Source organism: Ctenopharyngodon idella, chromosome 5 (assembly GCF_019924925.1).
Source record: "Ctenopharyngodon idella isolate HZGC_01 chromosome 5, HZGC01, whole genome shotgun sequence".
Classification (NCBI taxonomy): Eukaryota; Metazoa; Chordata; class Actinopteri; order Cypriniformes; family Xenocyprididae; genus Ctenopharyngodon; species Ctenopharyngodon idella.
In genome coordinates this window covers 2648213-2665826 of record NC_067224.1, presented here as the reverse complement: position 1 = coordinate 2665826, position 17614 = coordinate 2648213, and the positions used below count along the sequence as shown (strand labels likewise).

The 17614-nt window shown below is 40.8% G+C and overlaps 2 protein-coding genes across 3 annotated transcripts; one reads left to right on the top strand and one right to left on the bottom strand.

Moving 5' to 3' along the window:
* Window positions 1–705: 705 nt before the first annotated feature.
* LOC127513408 (ADP-ribosylation factor-like protein 3) lies at window positions 706–12111 on the bottom strand. The gene is made up of 6 exons (XM_051895160.1): window positions 12043–12111; window positions 6419–6562; window positions 6213–6329; window positions 3545–3595; window positions 3064–3249; window positions 706–1149 (listed from the first exon to the last, which is right to left on the bottom strand). Exons 1-6 carry the CDS (start codon window positions 12043–12045, stop codon window positions 1102–1104), a joined length of 549 nt encoding a protein of 182 aa, XP_051751120.1. The 5' UTR covers window positions 12046–12111; the 3' UTR covers window positions 706–1101.
* A 287-nt stretch (window positions 12112–12398) lies between these two features.
* wbp1 (WW domain binding protein 1) lies at window positions 12399–17591 on the top strand. 2 transcript variants are annotated; one of them, XM_051895158.1, is made up of 4 exons: window positions 12399–12653; window positions 13328–13430; window positions 13815–13982; window positions 15892–17591. In XM_051895158.1, the coding sequence occupies exons 1-4, from the start codon at window positions 12591–12593 to the stop codon at window positions 16197–16199; spliced, it is 642 nt and encodes a 213-aa protein (XP_051751118.1). In that variant the 5' UTR covers window positions 12399–12590; the 3' UTR covers window positions 16200–17591. The 2 variants fall into 2 exon arrangements, with proteins under 2 accessions (XP_051751118.1, XP_051751119.1); XM_051895159.1 differs by having other exon boundaries at window positions 12641–12770.
* Window positions 17592–17614: the final 23 nt, after the last annotated feature.

The window sequence follows — 17614 nt, the reverse complement described above, 5'->3', positions numbered from 1 at the left end:
GTCCGCGCATGCGCTGAATGCTGACGGCCGCTTCACCTTGAGCTCCGCTGAGTGTCCGGCTCTTGACGCGGAGAGAGGCCGAGCGGCACCTCGAGTCAAGGCTGGGCCGGTGTGTTTGCATCATGGTAAAACACTCAAATCATGTTGCTATGAAGTGGCTATATAAATGCAAATTGTATTGGAGATCTATTAGAGGTCTTGGAAAGAGAGTCGTATGTAAATGTCCCATAAGAGCAAAGTACCGAGCCCGAGCCGATTACCTGAGGAGAATTCCAGCGCCTCGCGCTAAATCATGGTGAACAAGGTGAGAACTCTGGAAATTGAATAGTGAGCTGGTGCGTTTTGATTTATTGTAAATGCAAGAAAGATGCACAGGTGCAAAACAGCAGCAGACCTGCAGGCAAAAAAAAAAAAAAAAAAAAAATATGAGGGTTTGTTTTGGGATATGGGAAAAGTCTTCTCACTGATCACTTTTGGGATTAAACATGGAAAATACGCGACTGAATTTGATAGCTGTAATATCGTAAGTCATGTAATGTGCTGCTGTGTGACTGTGACATGAATGAAAATGATTTACCTTCAGAAGAGCTGCCAGTGAACGCTGAGAAAGGTTTCCATCTAGTGTTCATCATGAAGAACTGCAGCTTCAGCGTATTTTTTCCAGAGGAAGTATCGATTCACAAGACCAACACAAAGAAGCACTAGTAGTTGTAAATGAAACTTGTTTATTACTAAAAACCACCAGTAAATTGTCAGACAGAGACTGTCGTCATCAGCGACCAGATGAGATCATCACAGTGAAAATCTGGACTATAAAATCTTAAATAAATACTGTACTTGAGCATCTATCAATTAACATTAAAGTTGAAATTCTCACTGTCATAATTATTATATAATTTTATTTTTAAGTCATATTTTCAACTTTCATCTTATAATTATGACTTAGTATGTCATGGTTTTGACTTATGTCATAATTTAAACTTTTTATGTCATAATTATGATTTACAAAAGCATGATTTTTCCTCATGTGGCAGAAACAGGCTTCCATAGTTCAAGTCCGTACTGTCAAGATGAAATTCAGCCCATGTTTCTCCTTGTCGATCATTTCTTCCTGGTTGGAATATTCCTGCACAGCCAAACCATCCCGTCCTACAGCAGACAGAGACATGAGCCTCACTTCATGAATACTGTGTGTGTGTGTGTGTGTGTGAGTGTCTGTGAGTGAGTGTGTGTCTCTGAGTGAGTGAGTGTGTGTGTGTGAGTTTCTGTGTGTGTGTGTGCGCATTTTTGTGATTTATGAGGACACAAATTTGTATAATGACATGGGTATTACATTGGTATAAGATGTAAACATGAAATATTAGGACATTTCATGAGTCCTCATATTTAAAATAGCTTTAAAAACATACTAAACAATGTTTTATTAAAAATGTAAAAATGCAGAATGTTTCCTGTGATGGGTAGGTTTAGGGGCAGGGGTAGTGTAGGGGGAGAGAATGTACAGTTTGTACAGTATAAAAACCATTACGCCTGTGGAGAGTCCTCACTAAGATAGCAAAACAAACCTGTGTGTGCGTGTGTGATTGTGTTAGTGTGTGTGTGAATGTGTGCGTGTGTGTGTGAGTAAGTGTGTGCATGTCTGTTTGTGTGTGTTCGTGTGTGATTGCGTTAATGTGTGATTGTGTTAGTGTGTGTGAGTGTGTTTGCTTGTGTGATTGTGTTAAGGTGTGTGCGTGTGAGTGAGTGTGTGCATGTCTGTGTGTGCGCATGTGATTGTGTTAGTGTGTGTGTGATTGTGTTAGTGTGTGTGAGCGAGAGTGTGTGCGTGTTATTGTGTTAAGGTGTGTGTGTGCATGTCTGTATGTGTGTGCGTGTGTGATTGTGTTAGTGTGTGTGAGTGTGTTTGCTTGTGTGATTGTGTTAAGGTGTGTGTGAGTGAGTGTGTGCGAGTGAATGTGTGCATGTCTGTGTGTGTGTATGTGTGTGATTGTGTTAGTGAGTGTGTGTGAGTGTGTTTGCTTGTGTGATTGTTAAGGTGTGTGTGTGAGTGAGTGAGTGTGTGTGTGCGTGTGTGTGAGTGAGTGTGTGCATGTGTGTGTGTGCGTGTGTGATTGTGTTAGTGTGTGTGTGCGTGTGTTTGCTTGTGTGATTGTTAAGGTGGGTGTGCGTGTGTGTGAGTGAGTGAGTGTGTGCATGTCTGTGTGTGTGCATGTGTGATTGTTAGTGTGTGTGAGTGTGTTTGCTTGTGTGATTGTTAAGGTGTGTGTGTGTGTGATTGTGTTAGTGTGTGTGTGAGTGTGTTTGCTTGTGTGATTGTGTTAAGGTGTGTGTGTGTGTGTGTGTGTGTGAGTGAGTGAGTGAGTGCATGTCTGTGTGTGATTGTGTTAAGGTGTGTGTGTGATTGTGTTAAGGTGTGTGTGTGAGTGAGTGTGTGTGTGGGTGAGTGAGTGCATGTCTGTGTGTGATTGTGAGTGTGTGTGAGTGTGTTTGCTTGTGTGATTGTTAAGGTGTGTGTGTGTGTGTGTGTGTGTGAGTGAGTGTGTGTGTGGGTGAGTGAGTGCATGTCTGTGTGTGATTGTGTTTGCTTGTGTGATTGTGTTAAGGTGTGTGAGTGAGTGTGTGTGTGTGTGGGTGAGTGTGTTTGCTTGTGTGATTGTTAAGGTGTGTGTGTGTGTGTGTGTGTGCGTGTGTGAGTGTGTGCATGTCTGTGTGTGTGCGTGTGTGATTGTTAAGGTGTGTGTGCGTGTGTGATTGTGTTAGTGTGATTGTGTTAAGGTGTGTGTGTGTGTGTGTGAGTGTGTGTATGTGTGTGTGAGTGAGTGAGTGAGTGTGTGTGTGTGAGTGTGTGCATGTCTGTGCGTGTGCGATTGTGTTAGTGTGTGTGTGAGTGTGTTTGCTTGTGTGATTGTGTGAGTGAGTGTGTGTGTGATTGTGTGAGTGTGTGAGTGAGTGAGTGAGTGAGTGAGTGAGTGTGTGTGTGCATGTGTGTGTTTGCTGGTGTGATTGTAAAGGTGTGTGTGTGTGTGATTGTGTGAGTGTGTGTGTGTGTGTGTGTGTGTGTACCTGAACCCCCTCTGCCGTGAGAGCGGAGCAGGGCTGGATCTGCCATATTCGGTCTCGTATGGTGTGCAGGTTCAGACCCTCTGCGATCTCAGCCGCTGTCGCTGCCGTCATCATGTCTTGCTTGTTGGCAAAAATCAGCAGAGGCACCATGCTCAGTTTCTCCTCGTCGAGCAGCTCCGCCAACTCCTGAAGATGTGTGAGCAGAAATACAGACAGAAAGCCATCATAAAGAGAGGCTGATCTTCATGAAGAACCTTTTCACTAGTATCAGACTCAGTCTCTACGGTCTCTTCATGGTTTATCAAAGGTTCTCTGATTCAGATCCATGTAGGTTTGTATTTTTCATGCTTCACAATATGTGCTCATATTCAGTGAAATGTAAATGACAGCTTACCGTTGGCTGATTAATCATCTGTGGCTAAAACAAGCAAGGCGTCTGCATCCACTCAATGTAACAATAACACTATAATCAATGTCTCACCTGTGCCGTCTCATCAAAGCGCTTTCTGTCTGAGCTGTCAATCACATAAATCTGTAAGAGATCAACAGACATAAGCAGAAGCTCATCTGTTTATATGAAGTTTATAATGTCTGATGGAAATAATACTAAATGGATGATATTCACTTAAAGTCAACATGAAACAACATTCACAACCCATTTGAATCCTGCAGTGATACAGACGTAACGAGGTACAAACACCAGCAGTGGATCCCAAAGCTCACGCTTCATCCCAAATCCATCCTCACATGATCTTTATTACATTAAAGGTGTATATCAACATTATAAAAAAAATGTATAAAATTATTATAGAAGTAAAGTGAAAGTATATTGATACTCAGTGAAAATGTTACTCAAAAGCCAAAAACATACTTGAGTGAAAGTAAAAAGCACTACTTAATGGTACAATTATGTAAGTATTTCAAAAGTAGAAGTAACCTAGCAAAAATAAAAATGAGAGAGGAGTTTCTTGTTTAAGCATCATGAACTATTTTCTATAATACTTTAATATAATTACAGTAACACTTAACCACTGCCTGGTAAGAATGTCAAAAAATATTTACAAAGAAATTAAAGGATTAGTTCACTTTCAAATGAAAATTACCCCAAGATTTACTCACCCTCAAGATATCCTAGGTGTATACGACTTTCTTCTTTCTGATGAACACAGTCGGAGTTTTAATAATAAATATCCTGACGCATCCGAGCTTTATAATGGCAGTGAACGGGACCAACGAGTATGAGCTGAAGAAAATGTCTACATCCACTTCCATAACGTACTCCACACGGCTCCGGGGAGTTAATAAAGGCCTTCTGAAGTGAATCGATGCATTTGTGTATGAAAAATATCCATATTTAACAACTAATAAAGTAAAATATCTAGCTTCCGCCAGACCGCCTTCCGTATTCAACTTACAAAGAAAGTGTAAAACTCTCACAGTTCAAAAAGCTTACGCTACGTCCTACGCCTTCCCTATTCAACTTACGGAAAAAGCTTAACTGACGCGACATCAGTTATGCTTTTTTCGTAAGTTGGATACGGAAGGCGGTCTAGGAAGCTAGATATTTTACTTTATTAGTTGTTAAATATGGATATTTTTCTTACACAAACACATCGCTTCGCTTCAGAAAGCCTTTATTTGTGTTCTAAGAGATAAACAAAAGACTTACGAGTTTGGAACGACATGAGGGTGAGTAATTAATGACATAATTTTCATTTTGGAGTGAGCGAATCCTTTAATAATATAGTGGCCATCAAAATATGAATTCTCTTGCTGTAAAAAACTAGCTGATTTTACTGTCATGCAATTTAGTGGATAGTTACCACTGACCAGTCGATATCGATGTTAAAAAAATAAGTCAAACCTCGAAACACCCCTGCAAAAATGAAATGAGTACTTTTAAAAGTCAAAATAAAATTGCAAGGTGTACAAATTGTAAAAAGTACAGAATTTAGTTTAAATCACAAGTACAAATCCCCCAAAATAATACTTTTAACTTCAGAATTAAAATTTCCAAGATGTTTATGTCTTTCTTTCTTCATTCGAAAAAGAAATGAAGGTTTTTGAGGAAAACATTCCAGGATTTTTCTCCATATAGTGGACTTCACTGGGGTTCAACGGGTTGAAGGTCCAAATGTCAGTTTCAGTGCAGCTTCAAAGAGCTCTACATGATCCCAGACGAGGAATAAGGGTCTTATCTAGTGAAATGATCGGTCATTTTCTTAAAAAAAAAAAAGTTTATATACTTTTTAACCACAAATGCTCATCTTGCACTGCTCTGCGATGCGCCACGCATTACGTAATCACGTTGGAAAGGTCAAGCGTGACGTAGGCGGAAGTACAGATCCAGTGTCTACAAAGTGAACGTGCAAAGACTAAGTCAAATGCCCTTTACAAAAAAAAAAGGTAAAACAACGATGTCGGATGATGTTGAAGTTGGAGGAGAAAATGAGATGGAGTTTTTCAGTACTTCCACCTACGTCACGTGTGACCTTTCCAACGTGACTACGTAATGTGTGAAGTCATGGACGCTAGTGCAAGATGAGCATTTGTGGTTAAAAAGTATATACATTTTTATTTTCTAGAAAATGACCGATGGTTTCTCTAGATAAGACTCTTATTCCTCGTCTGGGATCATGTAGAGCTCTTTGAAGCTGCACTGAAACTGACATTTGGACCTTCAACTCGAAGTCCACTATATGAAGAAAAATCCTGGAATGTTTTCCTCAAAAACCTTCATTTCTTTTCGACTGAAGAAAGAAAGACATGAACATCTTGGATGACATGGGGGTGAGTAAATTAAGTAAAAACCAAGTCGAGTATTTTACACTCCTGATTAAAACGTTAATGAGCATTATTAAACTACTATGTTAACTATTGGCAAGGCTGCATTACATGAGTAAACAGTAATTCTGACTATTGATTCACATGAGTAACATCAGCAGACGAGAATTATTACAGTTTGATGAAAGTCAAACATTACTTTCTTTAGAATAACGTCACTGATTAATCGTTCACAATGAGACCAAGAACATGAATTAAGAGAGTAAACGAATGTTGGCTTGAACAGTAATGAGGCTGTACTGGGAAAACTGTAATCACACACATTAAAGAGTATGCAAAATATAAGAAATGAAGGCTAATGAGACCAGGAGATCTGTGTTCTCGAAGTAATTCCTCCAGTACGGCCTGATCTTCCGCTGTCCACCGATGTCCCACACGTTCAGCTTGAACCCTTGAGACTGGACACTCTTTATGTTGAAGCCCTTTGGAGAGAGACATGAGCATGTGAGAACCGCTGCAGATGTGGACGGAGAGTCAGATCAGATAAAGCGTGACTCTGACTCTCGCTGACCTGTGTAGGAGTGATGTGGCTGATGTCTTCAGACGCCAGCTGCTTCAGTAAGGTGGTTTTGCCTGCATTATCCAAACCCAGTAGGAGGATCCGGACCTCCTGCTCAGGAGAGTGTTTCAGTCTCCTTAAGACTGACAGCAGGCCCTGACACACACACACACACACACACACACACACACACACACACACACACACACACACACACAGAAATTAAATACAGCTGCAATTACATGCAGGTATTTTTAAAACTGTAAAATGTAAAAACATGTATGTTCACTGTAAGTGCATTGTATCAAATGATTAATTTAAAGACACTTAATATAAAGCTCATTCTACAGAATTGGTTCAAAGTCAGAGTTGGAAACATCTTGAAAAAAAAAAAAAAAAAAAGTCTTTTTCCACACATTTTATATGTATGCAAATTATATACAGGTGCTGGTCATATAATTAGAATATCATCAAAAAGTTGATTTATTTCACTAATTCCATTCAAAAAGTGAAACTTGTATATTATATTCATTCATTACACACAGACTAATATATTTCAAATGTTTATTTCTTTTCATTTTGATATGACTGACAACTAAGGAAAATCCCAAATTCAGTATCTCAGAAAATTAGAATATTACTTAAGACCAATACAAAGAAAGGATTTTTAGAAATCTTGGCCAACTGAAAAGTATGAACATGAAAAGTATGAGCATGTACAGCACTCAATACTTAGTTGGGGCTCCTTTTGCCTGAATTACTGCAGCAATGTGGCGTGGCATGGAGTCGATCAGTCTGTGGCACTGCTCAGGTGTTATAAGAGCCCAGGTTGCTCTGATAGTGGCCTTCAGCTCTTCTGCATTGTTGGGTCTGGCATATCGCATCTTCCTCTTCACAATACCCCATAGATTTTCTATGGGGTTAAGGTCAGGCGAGTTTGCTGGCCAATTAAGAACAGGAATACCATGGTCCTTAAACCAGGTACTGGTAGCTTTGGCACTGTCTGCAGGTGCCAAGTCCTGTTGGAAAATGAAATCTGCATCTCCATAAAGTTGGTCAGCAGCAGGAAGCATGAAGTGCTCTAAAACTTCCTGGTATACGGCTGCGTTGACCTTGGACCTCAGAAAACACAGTGGACCAACACCAGCAGATGACATGGCACCCCAAACCATCACTGACTGTGGAAACTTTACACTGGACCTCAAGCAACGTGGATTGTGTGCCTCTCCTCTGTTCCTCCAGACTCTGGGACCCTGATTTCCAAAGGAAATGCAAAATTTACTTTCATCAGAGAACATAACTTTGGACCACTCAGCAGCAGTCCAGTCCTTTTTGTCTTTAGCCCAGGCGAGACGCTTCTGACACTGTCTGTTGTTCAAGAGTGGCTTGACACAAGGAATGCGACAGCTGAAACCCATGTCTTGCATACGTCTGTGCGTAGTGGTTCTTGAAGCACTGACTCCAGCTGCAGTCCACTCTTTGTGAATCTCCCCCACATTTTTGAATGGGTTTTGTTTCACAATCCTCTCCAGGGTGCGGTTATCCCTATTGCTTGTACACTTTTTTCTACCACATCTTTTCCTTCCCTTCGCCTCTCTATTAATGTGCTTGGACACAGAGCTCTGTGAACAGCCAGCCTCTTTTGCAATGACCTTTTGTGTCTTGCCCTCCTTGTGCAAGGTGTCAATGGTCGTATTTTGGACAACTGTCAAGTCAGCAGTCTTCCCCATGATTGTGTAGCCTACAGAACTAGACTGAGAGACCATTTAAAGGCCTTTGCAGGTGTTTTGAGTTAATTAGCTGATTAGAGTGTGGCACCAGGTGTCTTCAATATTGAACCTTTTCACAATATTCTAATTTTCTGAGATACTGAATTTGGGATTTTCCTTAGTTGTCAGTTATAATCATCAAAATGAAAAGAAATAAACATTTGAAATATATCAGTCTGTGTGTAATGAATGAATATAATATACAAGTTTCACTTTTTGAATGGAATTAGTGAAATAAATCAACTTTTTGATGATATTCTAATTACATGACCAGCACCTGTATTATCCAAGGTGCAGTTAATTCTCATATTGTATTTTCAGAAAGTTTTAGAATATTTTTCCTTTCCCCAAATTTGTCACTACTGAAACACAATAATAAATAATTTAATAAGAAGGCTTATGTTGACCTATTAAGATTGTTTACATCTACCCTGTAAATATATATTTTTTTGCTATTTAAAAAAAAAAAAAAGTTTTCACAGGTAAATCAATAACAATTACAATTTTAACATTATTTCAAGTGTAATTTATGAGATATTTGTTGTATTTTGAATCCAATCTTTCTTTGTAAAAGTCAACGTTTATCATACTTATTTCAAAGTGAAGGATTCATTAGTTTGAATATACATTGAACCAAACGCTATAAAAACATCTTAGTTGATAATTTAATATACTTTGTTTTTGACAAAACATCCCATGTTTCGATCGTGACTGCACATTTTCAGTAGTGACAGTAATGTGTTGGTCTACATCACATTACAGGATTTTAACTTGCATACTAAAACACTAATAAAACATATCAAAATACTAATGATTTCCCTTAAATAAATGATTATGTGTTCCCTTTTGTCACTACCAAAACAATGATGTCACTACTGAAACAGTCACGACCGAAATATGGTGAAGTTTCAGTAGTGACAATTTTAGATACTTTTGAGCCTAGCTCAAAGATGCTAATCAGCACATGGTTAGCTAGCACAGATCTGAACCATAGGTTCTGAACAGCTGTACACAGAAAACAAACTAAATTTTATCAAATAACATTAAAAAAAAAACAATGATTTCACTACCGAAACTTCACCATACGTTTCGGTCATGACTGTTTCGGTAGTAACAATTTTAGATACTTTTGAGGCTAGCTCAAAGATGCTAATCAGTACATGGTTAGCTAACACAGTTCTGAACAGTTGTACACACACAAAAACTAAAGTTTATGGAATAACTCCCAAAATTTTCTGATCAAAAATGTAGGGGTGTGGTTAAAATCAGTCACAGCCAATGGACTAAAACATACACTGTTTCGGTAGTGACATGAAAACGCGGGACACATAAAGTTTCATGATTTAAAAATAAAATATAAGGTATCTCACAGAAGTGAGTACACCTCTCACATTTTTGTAAATATTTTATTATATCTTTTCATGTGACAACACTGAAGAAATGACACTTACAATGTAAAGTAGTGAGTGCACAGCTTGTATAACAGTGTAAATTTGCTGTCCCCTCAAAATAACTCAACACACACCCATTAATGTCTAAACCGCTGGCCACAAAATTGAGTACACCCCTAAGTGAAAATGTCCAAATTGGGCCCAAAGTGTCAATATTTTGTGTGGCCACCATTATTTTCCAGCACTGCCTTAACCCTCTTGGGCATGGAGTTCACCAGAGCTTCACAGGTTGCCACTGGAGTCCTCTTCCACTCCTCCATGATGACATCACGGAGCTGGTGGATGTTAGAGACCTTGCGCTCCTCCACCTTCTGTTTGAGGATGCCCCACAGATGCTCAATAGGGTTTAGGTACCCTCAGCTTCTTTAACAAGGCAGTGGTCGTCTTGGAGGTGTGTTTGGGGTCATTATCATGTTGGAATACTGCCCTGCGGCCCAGTCTCTGAAGAGAGGGGATCATGCTTTGCTTCAGTATGTCACAGTACATGTTGGCATTCATGGTTCCCTCAATGAACTGTAGCTCCCCAGTGCCGGCAGCACTCATGCAGCCCCAGACCATGACGCTCCCACCACCATGCTTGACTGCAGGCAAGACACACTTGTCTTTGTACTCCTCACCTGGTTGCCGTCACACACGCTTGACACCATCTGAACCAAATAAGTTTATCTTGGTCTCATCAGAACACAGGACCTGGTTCCAGTAATCCATGTCCTTAGTCTGCTTGTCTTCAGCAAACTGTTTGCGGGCTTTCTTGTGCATCATCTTTAGAAGAGGCTTCCTTCTGGGACGACAGCCATGCAGACCAATTTGATGCAGTGTGCGGCGTATGGTCTGAGCACTGACAGGCTGACCCCCCACCCCTTCAACCTCTGCAGCAATGCTGGCAGCACTCATACGTCTATTTCCCAAACACAACCTCTGGATATGACGCTGAGCACGTGCACTCAACTTCTTTGGTCGACCATGGCGAGGCCTGTTCTGAGTGGAACCTGTCCTGTTAAACCGCTGTATGGTCTTGGCCACCGTGCTGCAGCTCAGTTTCAGGGTCTTGGCAATCTTCTTATAGCCTACGCCATCTTTGTGTAGAGCAATAATTATTTTTTTCAGATCCTCAGAGAGTTCTTTGCCATGAGGTGCCATGTTGAACTTCCAGTGACCAGTATGAGAGAGTGAGAGCGATGACACCAAATTTAACACACCTGCTCCCCATTCACACCTGAGACCTTGTAACACTAACGAGTCACATGACACCGGGGAGAGAAAATGGCTAATTGGGGTGCCAGCTGTTTAGACATTAATGGCTGTGTGTTGAGTTATTTTGAGGGGACAGCAAATTTACACTGTTATACAAGCTGTACACTCACTACTTTACATTGTAGCAAAGTGTCATTTCTTCAGTGTTGTCACATGAAAAGATATAATAAAATATTGACAAAAATGAGAGGGGTGTACTCACTTCTGTGAGATACTGTATATTTTTTAACTTCACTTTAAAAAAAAAAAATATCAAAAATATATTTAAAAAAAAAAAAAAAAAACCAATGGAAAAAACAATCCTCAATATCAATTTTAACCCATATTTCAATTTCATTTTCACAAGGTGAAATTTAGGGTTTAGGGTTCAGGACAGCCACCTCCCAACTGAAAATACCCAATAAAATGATGATTTTATATTAAGCTTACTGACTTTTTTTAAATATTATTGTGGGATTATTTAGATAATAGAAGGATCTTAGTAAACATCTAAAATTTGAATACATAAATGCTTTTTAAATGTGTTTTTTGGTTGTGGGACAGCTGTAGAATGGCCCATAAAATGGGTCTAGAACTTCTGCCTGACCAGAGAAGCTTCTGAACCAATCACACGAGACTCTGATCGGATGAACCAATCATCTGCTTTGATTAGGATTGACACAGATTTAACAGGGAGCTGCTAACAAAAATAACCCAGTTTCTGCGCCATATGTGCAGTCAGTGAACACTAAACAAACACAATGACATAAAATGTCCTCTGTTTACTCTTACATGATCTAATATCTTGTGTAACTTAAATGAGAAAAATGAAAAAGCACCACGTGAGTTCAGCTGAGGCTCTTCTGTTGCTTATTGAGCTCACTGAAAAGATAATAATAGGTTATATTATAGGCTATAACAGATTTAGAGTTTTTAACAACATTGAAAACAAGCAGTTTTCTAATTATCTGTAACGTGTTATAACAAACTGTTAAATCTATTGTGAGCGCTGTTTTTAATACTACAAAGAATAAATGCGTTTCTTCACACAGTGAATCGGTTTCGTAATGAACACAAAACTGCTAAAATAAAACTAGCAAAAGAAGACAAAGCGACATATGTTCTTCATATATATGAATGAGATATGAGTGTGTGTGTGTGTGATATCAGCGGAGATACTCACCATTCCTCAGTGCGCGCTCCCGCTGTCTCGCAGAACGCGCATTTGTTGTCATCCGGTTGACGTCATGTTCTGATTCCGCGTGCGCATTCGTTACATTAAAAAAAAAAAAACATTTTAAATATCTTACAATATGCAAATATGTCAGTATCTCATAAAAACTACATATATAAATATATATATTTAATATATATAATTATATATTAAAAATTATATTATATATTTATTTGTATCATTGTTTCTAATTACGATGTTTTGAAATGTGAAAGTCAACTGATGTGCCTGTTGTAAAAATAGTTTTACTCAAAAGAATTTAACGGGTATAATATGATCAAATTTCATAAATACAACGACACACACATGACAAACAGTGGATGTGTTTCCGTGTGTTGTTGCTGTGATTGTTGTTGTGCTGAATGTGATGCTGCTGCCCTCTGTGGATCACATCTAATCACATTCATTAACACAGACATGACGCGCGGACGTTCATCGCGTCTGTTCAACTAAAGCTTTATGATTAAGCTTGAGTTTGGAAAGAAAAGCGCAGAAAGATGTCGCAGAAGATGCTGCGCTCCGTCGTGGGGCTTCTCTGCACAGGGGCGTGTTTAGTTCAGGTAAGCCGGCGGCGCGGCCTCTGAGGCGGCGAATGCTTGAACTCGAGCTCGGGGTTTAGCGCGATTTGGAGGCCTCGATAAACAACTGAAATAAAGCCACAAAACACGGGCTTAATGGTAACCGAAACCGAATGTTCTTTATTCTGATTCTTACTGAGTATTTAGGATCGACATAAATGTTTTACATGTTTAAATCACACATTTCAGCAGATGAGATGAAAAGATTTCTGCTTATAGTTCGTTTTGACTTTAGTGTTTTGTAGTGTTTTAGTGTGTTTGTAGGGTGTTCGACCGGTTTGTGTCCGTTTGTAAGGTTTAGGGTTTGACTTGTACTGATTGTTCTTAAAGGTTATTGTGTAAATGATCCATCGCAAATCAACAAAGACTGACCGTGTTTCCGGTTAATTTACACAGTATTGGGGCTCATTTTTATATAGAATGGTTAATATGTATTTATTGACTCTTTTATTTCGGTTTTACCTTGAGCACAATAGTTGAATGTTTGACACAAATCGAGTCATCTGGCTTTCAAAGGATGAATTTGTCTTTGTACTAGTTCTGAAGGGTCAGACTCTTGCTCTCAGTGTTTTGAGTGTTTTCTGTCAGACTCAAACACTGATGTAAACCCTCAGAGCTCGTCTGTGTTTCACTGAATGCTTGTGTTTGTTTGGCAGGGGAAGGAGTTTTGTTTCGGCGTGAACAATGAACAGTACCGCTGTGAGATGGGCTACTGCTGCGGAGAGACCGAGTGCTGCACGTACTATTACGAGCTGTGGTGTGAGTCCAGCAGATTCATCTGTTACACACACACCAGCAGATTCATGATTTTGTCAAAACATGTATATATGTGCCTGATCACATATTTTAATCAACTTTTTGTCTTCACTAGTTCATTTTAAATGGCTGTGCCTTGTGATAAATGATTTCACGGGATATTTGTACTTTTAAAAGTCTCTCAATTCACACAAGATCATGAAAACGACATGTTTGATAGCTTTTGAAAACACTGGAGAAGTTGATGAACAGCATTTGACAGATGTGAAGGTGTCGAGTCGCTGAAGTCAGAAGCGCGTGTGAGCGCTTCACGCCTGCAGTATAAATCCCATCATCCACTGCACTGAAGAGATGATGATGATGATGACGAAGGTTGTGTGTTTGCAGGGTTCTGGCTGGTCTGGACCCTCATTATCATGCTGAGCTGCTGCTGCGCGTACCGACACCGGCGTGTGAAGATGCGTCTGCAGCAGGAACAGAGACAGCGGGAGATCAGCCTGATGGCGTATCAGGGCGCCTCCAGCTCCTTCATCGCTCCTCCTCCTCTCAACCTACGTGAGTACAGCCGCGTCACACCATCCCATCCCATCTGTGTGCGCAACTAACTAATTACTTAACTCCATTTATACAACCCGGCAGCAAGTCCTCCAGCTCTCCTGATATCAGCGGTCGAACCGTGGCAGTGAAACATGCAAGCGTGTGTTGCGTCTGTTGTGTTTGTGGAGTTGAGCAGCACTCTGATCTAGTGGTCAACTAATATATCAGCCCATATTTGCCATTTTATAATCATGGGCATTAGTTCGTTTTTGTTAGGCCAATGTGTCGGAAGCAGGACTTTTATTTTGAAAGTGTTGAGAACTCAGGCAAACGCTATAATACTCATCTACCTTCAGCATTCAGCAAATATGCTTTTATATCATTAAATAAAGTCTTTGAATTTTTAAAGGGGACCTATTATGCCCCTTTCCACAAGATGTAATATAAGTCTCTGGTGTCCCCAGAATGTGTCTGTGAAGTTTCAGCTCAAAATACCCCACAGATCATTTATTAAAGCTTGTCAAATTTGCCCCTATTTGAGCAAAAACACGCCATTTTTGTGTGTCCCTTTAAATGCAAATGAGCTGCTGCTCCTGGGCGTTTCCAGAAGAGGGTGGAGCTTTAACAGCTCACGCTTCGGTTGCTCAACAACAACAAAGCTGGAGAATCTCACGCAGCCAAAATGAGGATTGTCAGTAACGGTGTTCAGCCTTACATTGTTCAAACCGGAGTCGACACTGATGGAGAGACTCAGGAAGAAGTTACAACTTTTAGAATGAAACTGGATGTTTCTGAATGGTTAGTGGATAAATTTATGTAGTTTCTGTGGAGTTGATTCAACTCATCCACTAGCATGTGCTGTCATGTTAATCTTTTGTGCAAAACCCATATGGACGCCCACTATACATAGTGTTCCTGTTTGCCAAACAGAGCCAAACACACCAGGCTAACGTTTATGATTGCTATCAAATGCTGTGAATGGTCTAATATTTTTTCCAAAATATCGCTCGGACAGAAACGCTCCTTTTTTAGCAATCGAGCTTGCCAGGGTCAACTTGCAGGCTATCCAAGCTAACGAGACTCTAAATAGTGTTGTGTGTTCGTCTGTGCAGCCAACGACAGAACAGTTAGCATGCTTTGCTCTAACTTTTGCCATGGCGTTAGAACTGGTACACTGTCGTCACTTGCGAAAACAAAATGGCAGTGCAGTGGGTGGAAACGTGCAGATTAAGGGGTGGTAATATTATAATAAGATCCTCTTCCTACATCACTAGGGGAGCAAAATCTGAGTGGCTCATTATTTCACATGCTTGCAGAGAAAGGCTTGCCAAAACAAAGTTACTGGGTTGTCCTTTTTCACGTTTTATGGGTTGGTGGATGCACCGGGGACACGATTATAGAACTTAAACATGGAAAAAGTCAGATTTTCATGATATGTCCCCTATAATGAACATGTAATTTCACAAACCTTGCAGTGGAATCCAGCTGTGAAATCTTCTGTATGAACGCGTGTTCGAATGGGAGTTGCTTCACTGGAGACTCACAATCCACAAACACCCTATCCAGCTGCTATGTCACATCCATGTTATTTTCACTGTTGTGCTGTATGAGAAAATATCATTTCCACATTCGCACACAAACATCAGATTACTGAGTGTTTATTTCCTATTTATTCATATTTTTAACAGTTTCTTTATTTGTGAAAAATACTGGAATATGATTACAGAATCAAGAAGTTGCCATCTGAAGTATAAATCTGTTTTCTATTTTACAGATTTTTATTTTATATTAGTAAATATTATATAAAATATGTAAAATGTAATTTCAGGAATTGTTGTGGATGTGTTTTATATTAAATGCTGTGACGACATATCAGATCCTCAGAATGGGTCGATCGCTCTGATCCGTGCGTCTCCGTCTCTTCCAGGCTTCTGGACGGACTGTAAGCTGCCCGACTATGAGGAGGTGGTGGCTCACCCGCCGACGCCCCCTCCACCCTACTCCGAGTCTCTTCCGGACGCCCCACAGCCACCCGCGCAGGAGGAGCCGGAGTCTAGCGGCCGCCGCAGACACGTGACGGGCGACTCGGGCATCGAGGTGTGCGTGTGCCGGCTGGACGAGGGCGAGGGGCCGGAGGAGGGCGATGTGTGTCAGGGAGCGGCCGGCGGATGCTGCTCTCAAGCCGGGAAAGATCTCGCGGCCGAACCTGCCGCTGCTGCCGAGCGCCTGGTGTGACGCCAGCGGATCATGGATGAGCGAGACTTGAACTGCGTTTCTACAGCGCCGCGTGTGTCCGTTTCCCAGCATCCCTTTCGCTTTCTTCTGCTCGACTCAGACTGAGCTAATGATCCACTGCTTGTTTTTCACCGTGACTGCAGCCCCAGAGCGACTGTCTCCTGTGCGTCTCGCCCCTGAGGAGCAACACACACACAGAGTTTAAAGGGCCTGTCTGTTTTCATGTTTGTGTGCCTGAAAATCCCGTGAGCGCTAACAGAGCAGATAAACACAGTCAGCTGATCGTCTCATCTCACCTGTGTCTATCTCATCTGCTGATCTGGAAGATCGTGGCCTTTACCTTCTCGCACTGCTACTGTAAACCAGTGTCTGTGTGTGTGTTTTGAGCAGCAGGACGTGGCGTCCCGTGTCAGTGACATGAGCAGCGTCACATGACTCGACCATTATGATTTAGGTTTATTAGTAAAGCACAAAACGTAGAGCCTCAGGCTGATAGTTGCATGACGGTTATGTAGTGAATCTCCTTCACTTGATGTTTACCTGCATTAAGGGCTAAAATCAATGTCGTTTCAGAATGTTTGCGGAACGTTGTTCCCTGGTGTCCGTCACGCTTGTTTTCCCATCATCCCTCTGAACCCTCATCTGTTTTCTGTGTGTTGCACTGAAGGACGCTGTTGTCCTCACATTTCTCCGAATCCAACGCAATTCCTGCAAAGTTTACAGATTCTGTGCCTTTTTCCCGCTGGAGAACCAGACTAACTAACTAACTAGGCTATGCAAAACACGAGGACCCGCCGCGGCATCAGCAATACGCTCTCATGTTCACGTGCGATCCGGCGAAAGCCTTCATCTAGATTGATTTCTTCAACGGACACTCATTACTGCGTCCGTCTGCCCGCGACTGAAAGCCGTGACTCTGGTTTCTGATTTCTTAGTTTGTGTGCTAACTCAATAACTCGTCTGTTGTTCAAAAACGCCTCTGTTTCATCCAGGAACTGTTTTAGGTGAAATCTGAGGCATCACGGATGATGATTTCTTCTGTTCAAATATGTGTTTAATAATAAGTGACGTTTAATATCGAGCCAAATCACAGCGCCAGCTCTTCTGTAAAGCATGTTGAGCTGATTTGACTTCAAACTCATTTATAATAGTAGAGCTGAAGTGTGTAACGTACATCTGACCGTCCGTCAGGTTTTCTGACAGCAGGTGATGATGATGATGATGACGATGAAGATGCTCACAGATCTACAGGTGTGTTTGATCTGTGATTGCAGCACTGACAGCCGTGTGGCGTTTCTACTGTCGCATTATTTAGTAAGACGTCTGCTGTGTCTCTATAGTCATTTGTATTTTATTTTTGTAATAAAAACAATAAACCAGCTTTGGCACTCAGCCCTCTGTCTGTGTTTCTGATG

Coding starts and splice junctions, on each gene's coding strand:
- wbp1 (XM_051895158.1), top strand. CDS start 12,591: ATGTCGCAGAAGATGCTGCGCTCCGTCGTGGGGCTTCTCTGCACAGGG. Junction 12,654..13,327: donor CAGGGGCGTGTTTAGTTCAG/GTAAGCCGGCGG, acceptor TTTGTTTGGCAG/GGGAAGGAGTTTTGTTTCGG. Junction 13,983..15,891: donor TCCTCCTCCTCTCAACCTAC/GTGAGTACAGCC, acceptor CGTCTCTTCCAG/GCTTCTGGACGGACTGTAAG.
- LOC127513408 (XM_051895160.1), bottom strand. Junction 6,330..6,418: donor GCCACATCACTCCTACACAG/GTCAGCGAGAGT, acceptor CTCTCTCCAAAG/GGCTTCAACATAAAGAGTGT. Junction 3,596..6,212: donor TCGAGAACACAGATCTCCTG/GTCTCATTAGCC, acceptor GATCTCTTACAG/ATTTATGTGATTGACAGCTC.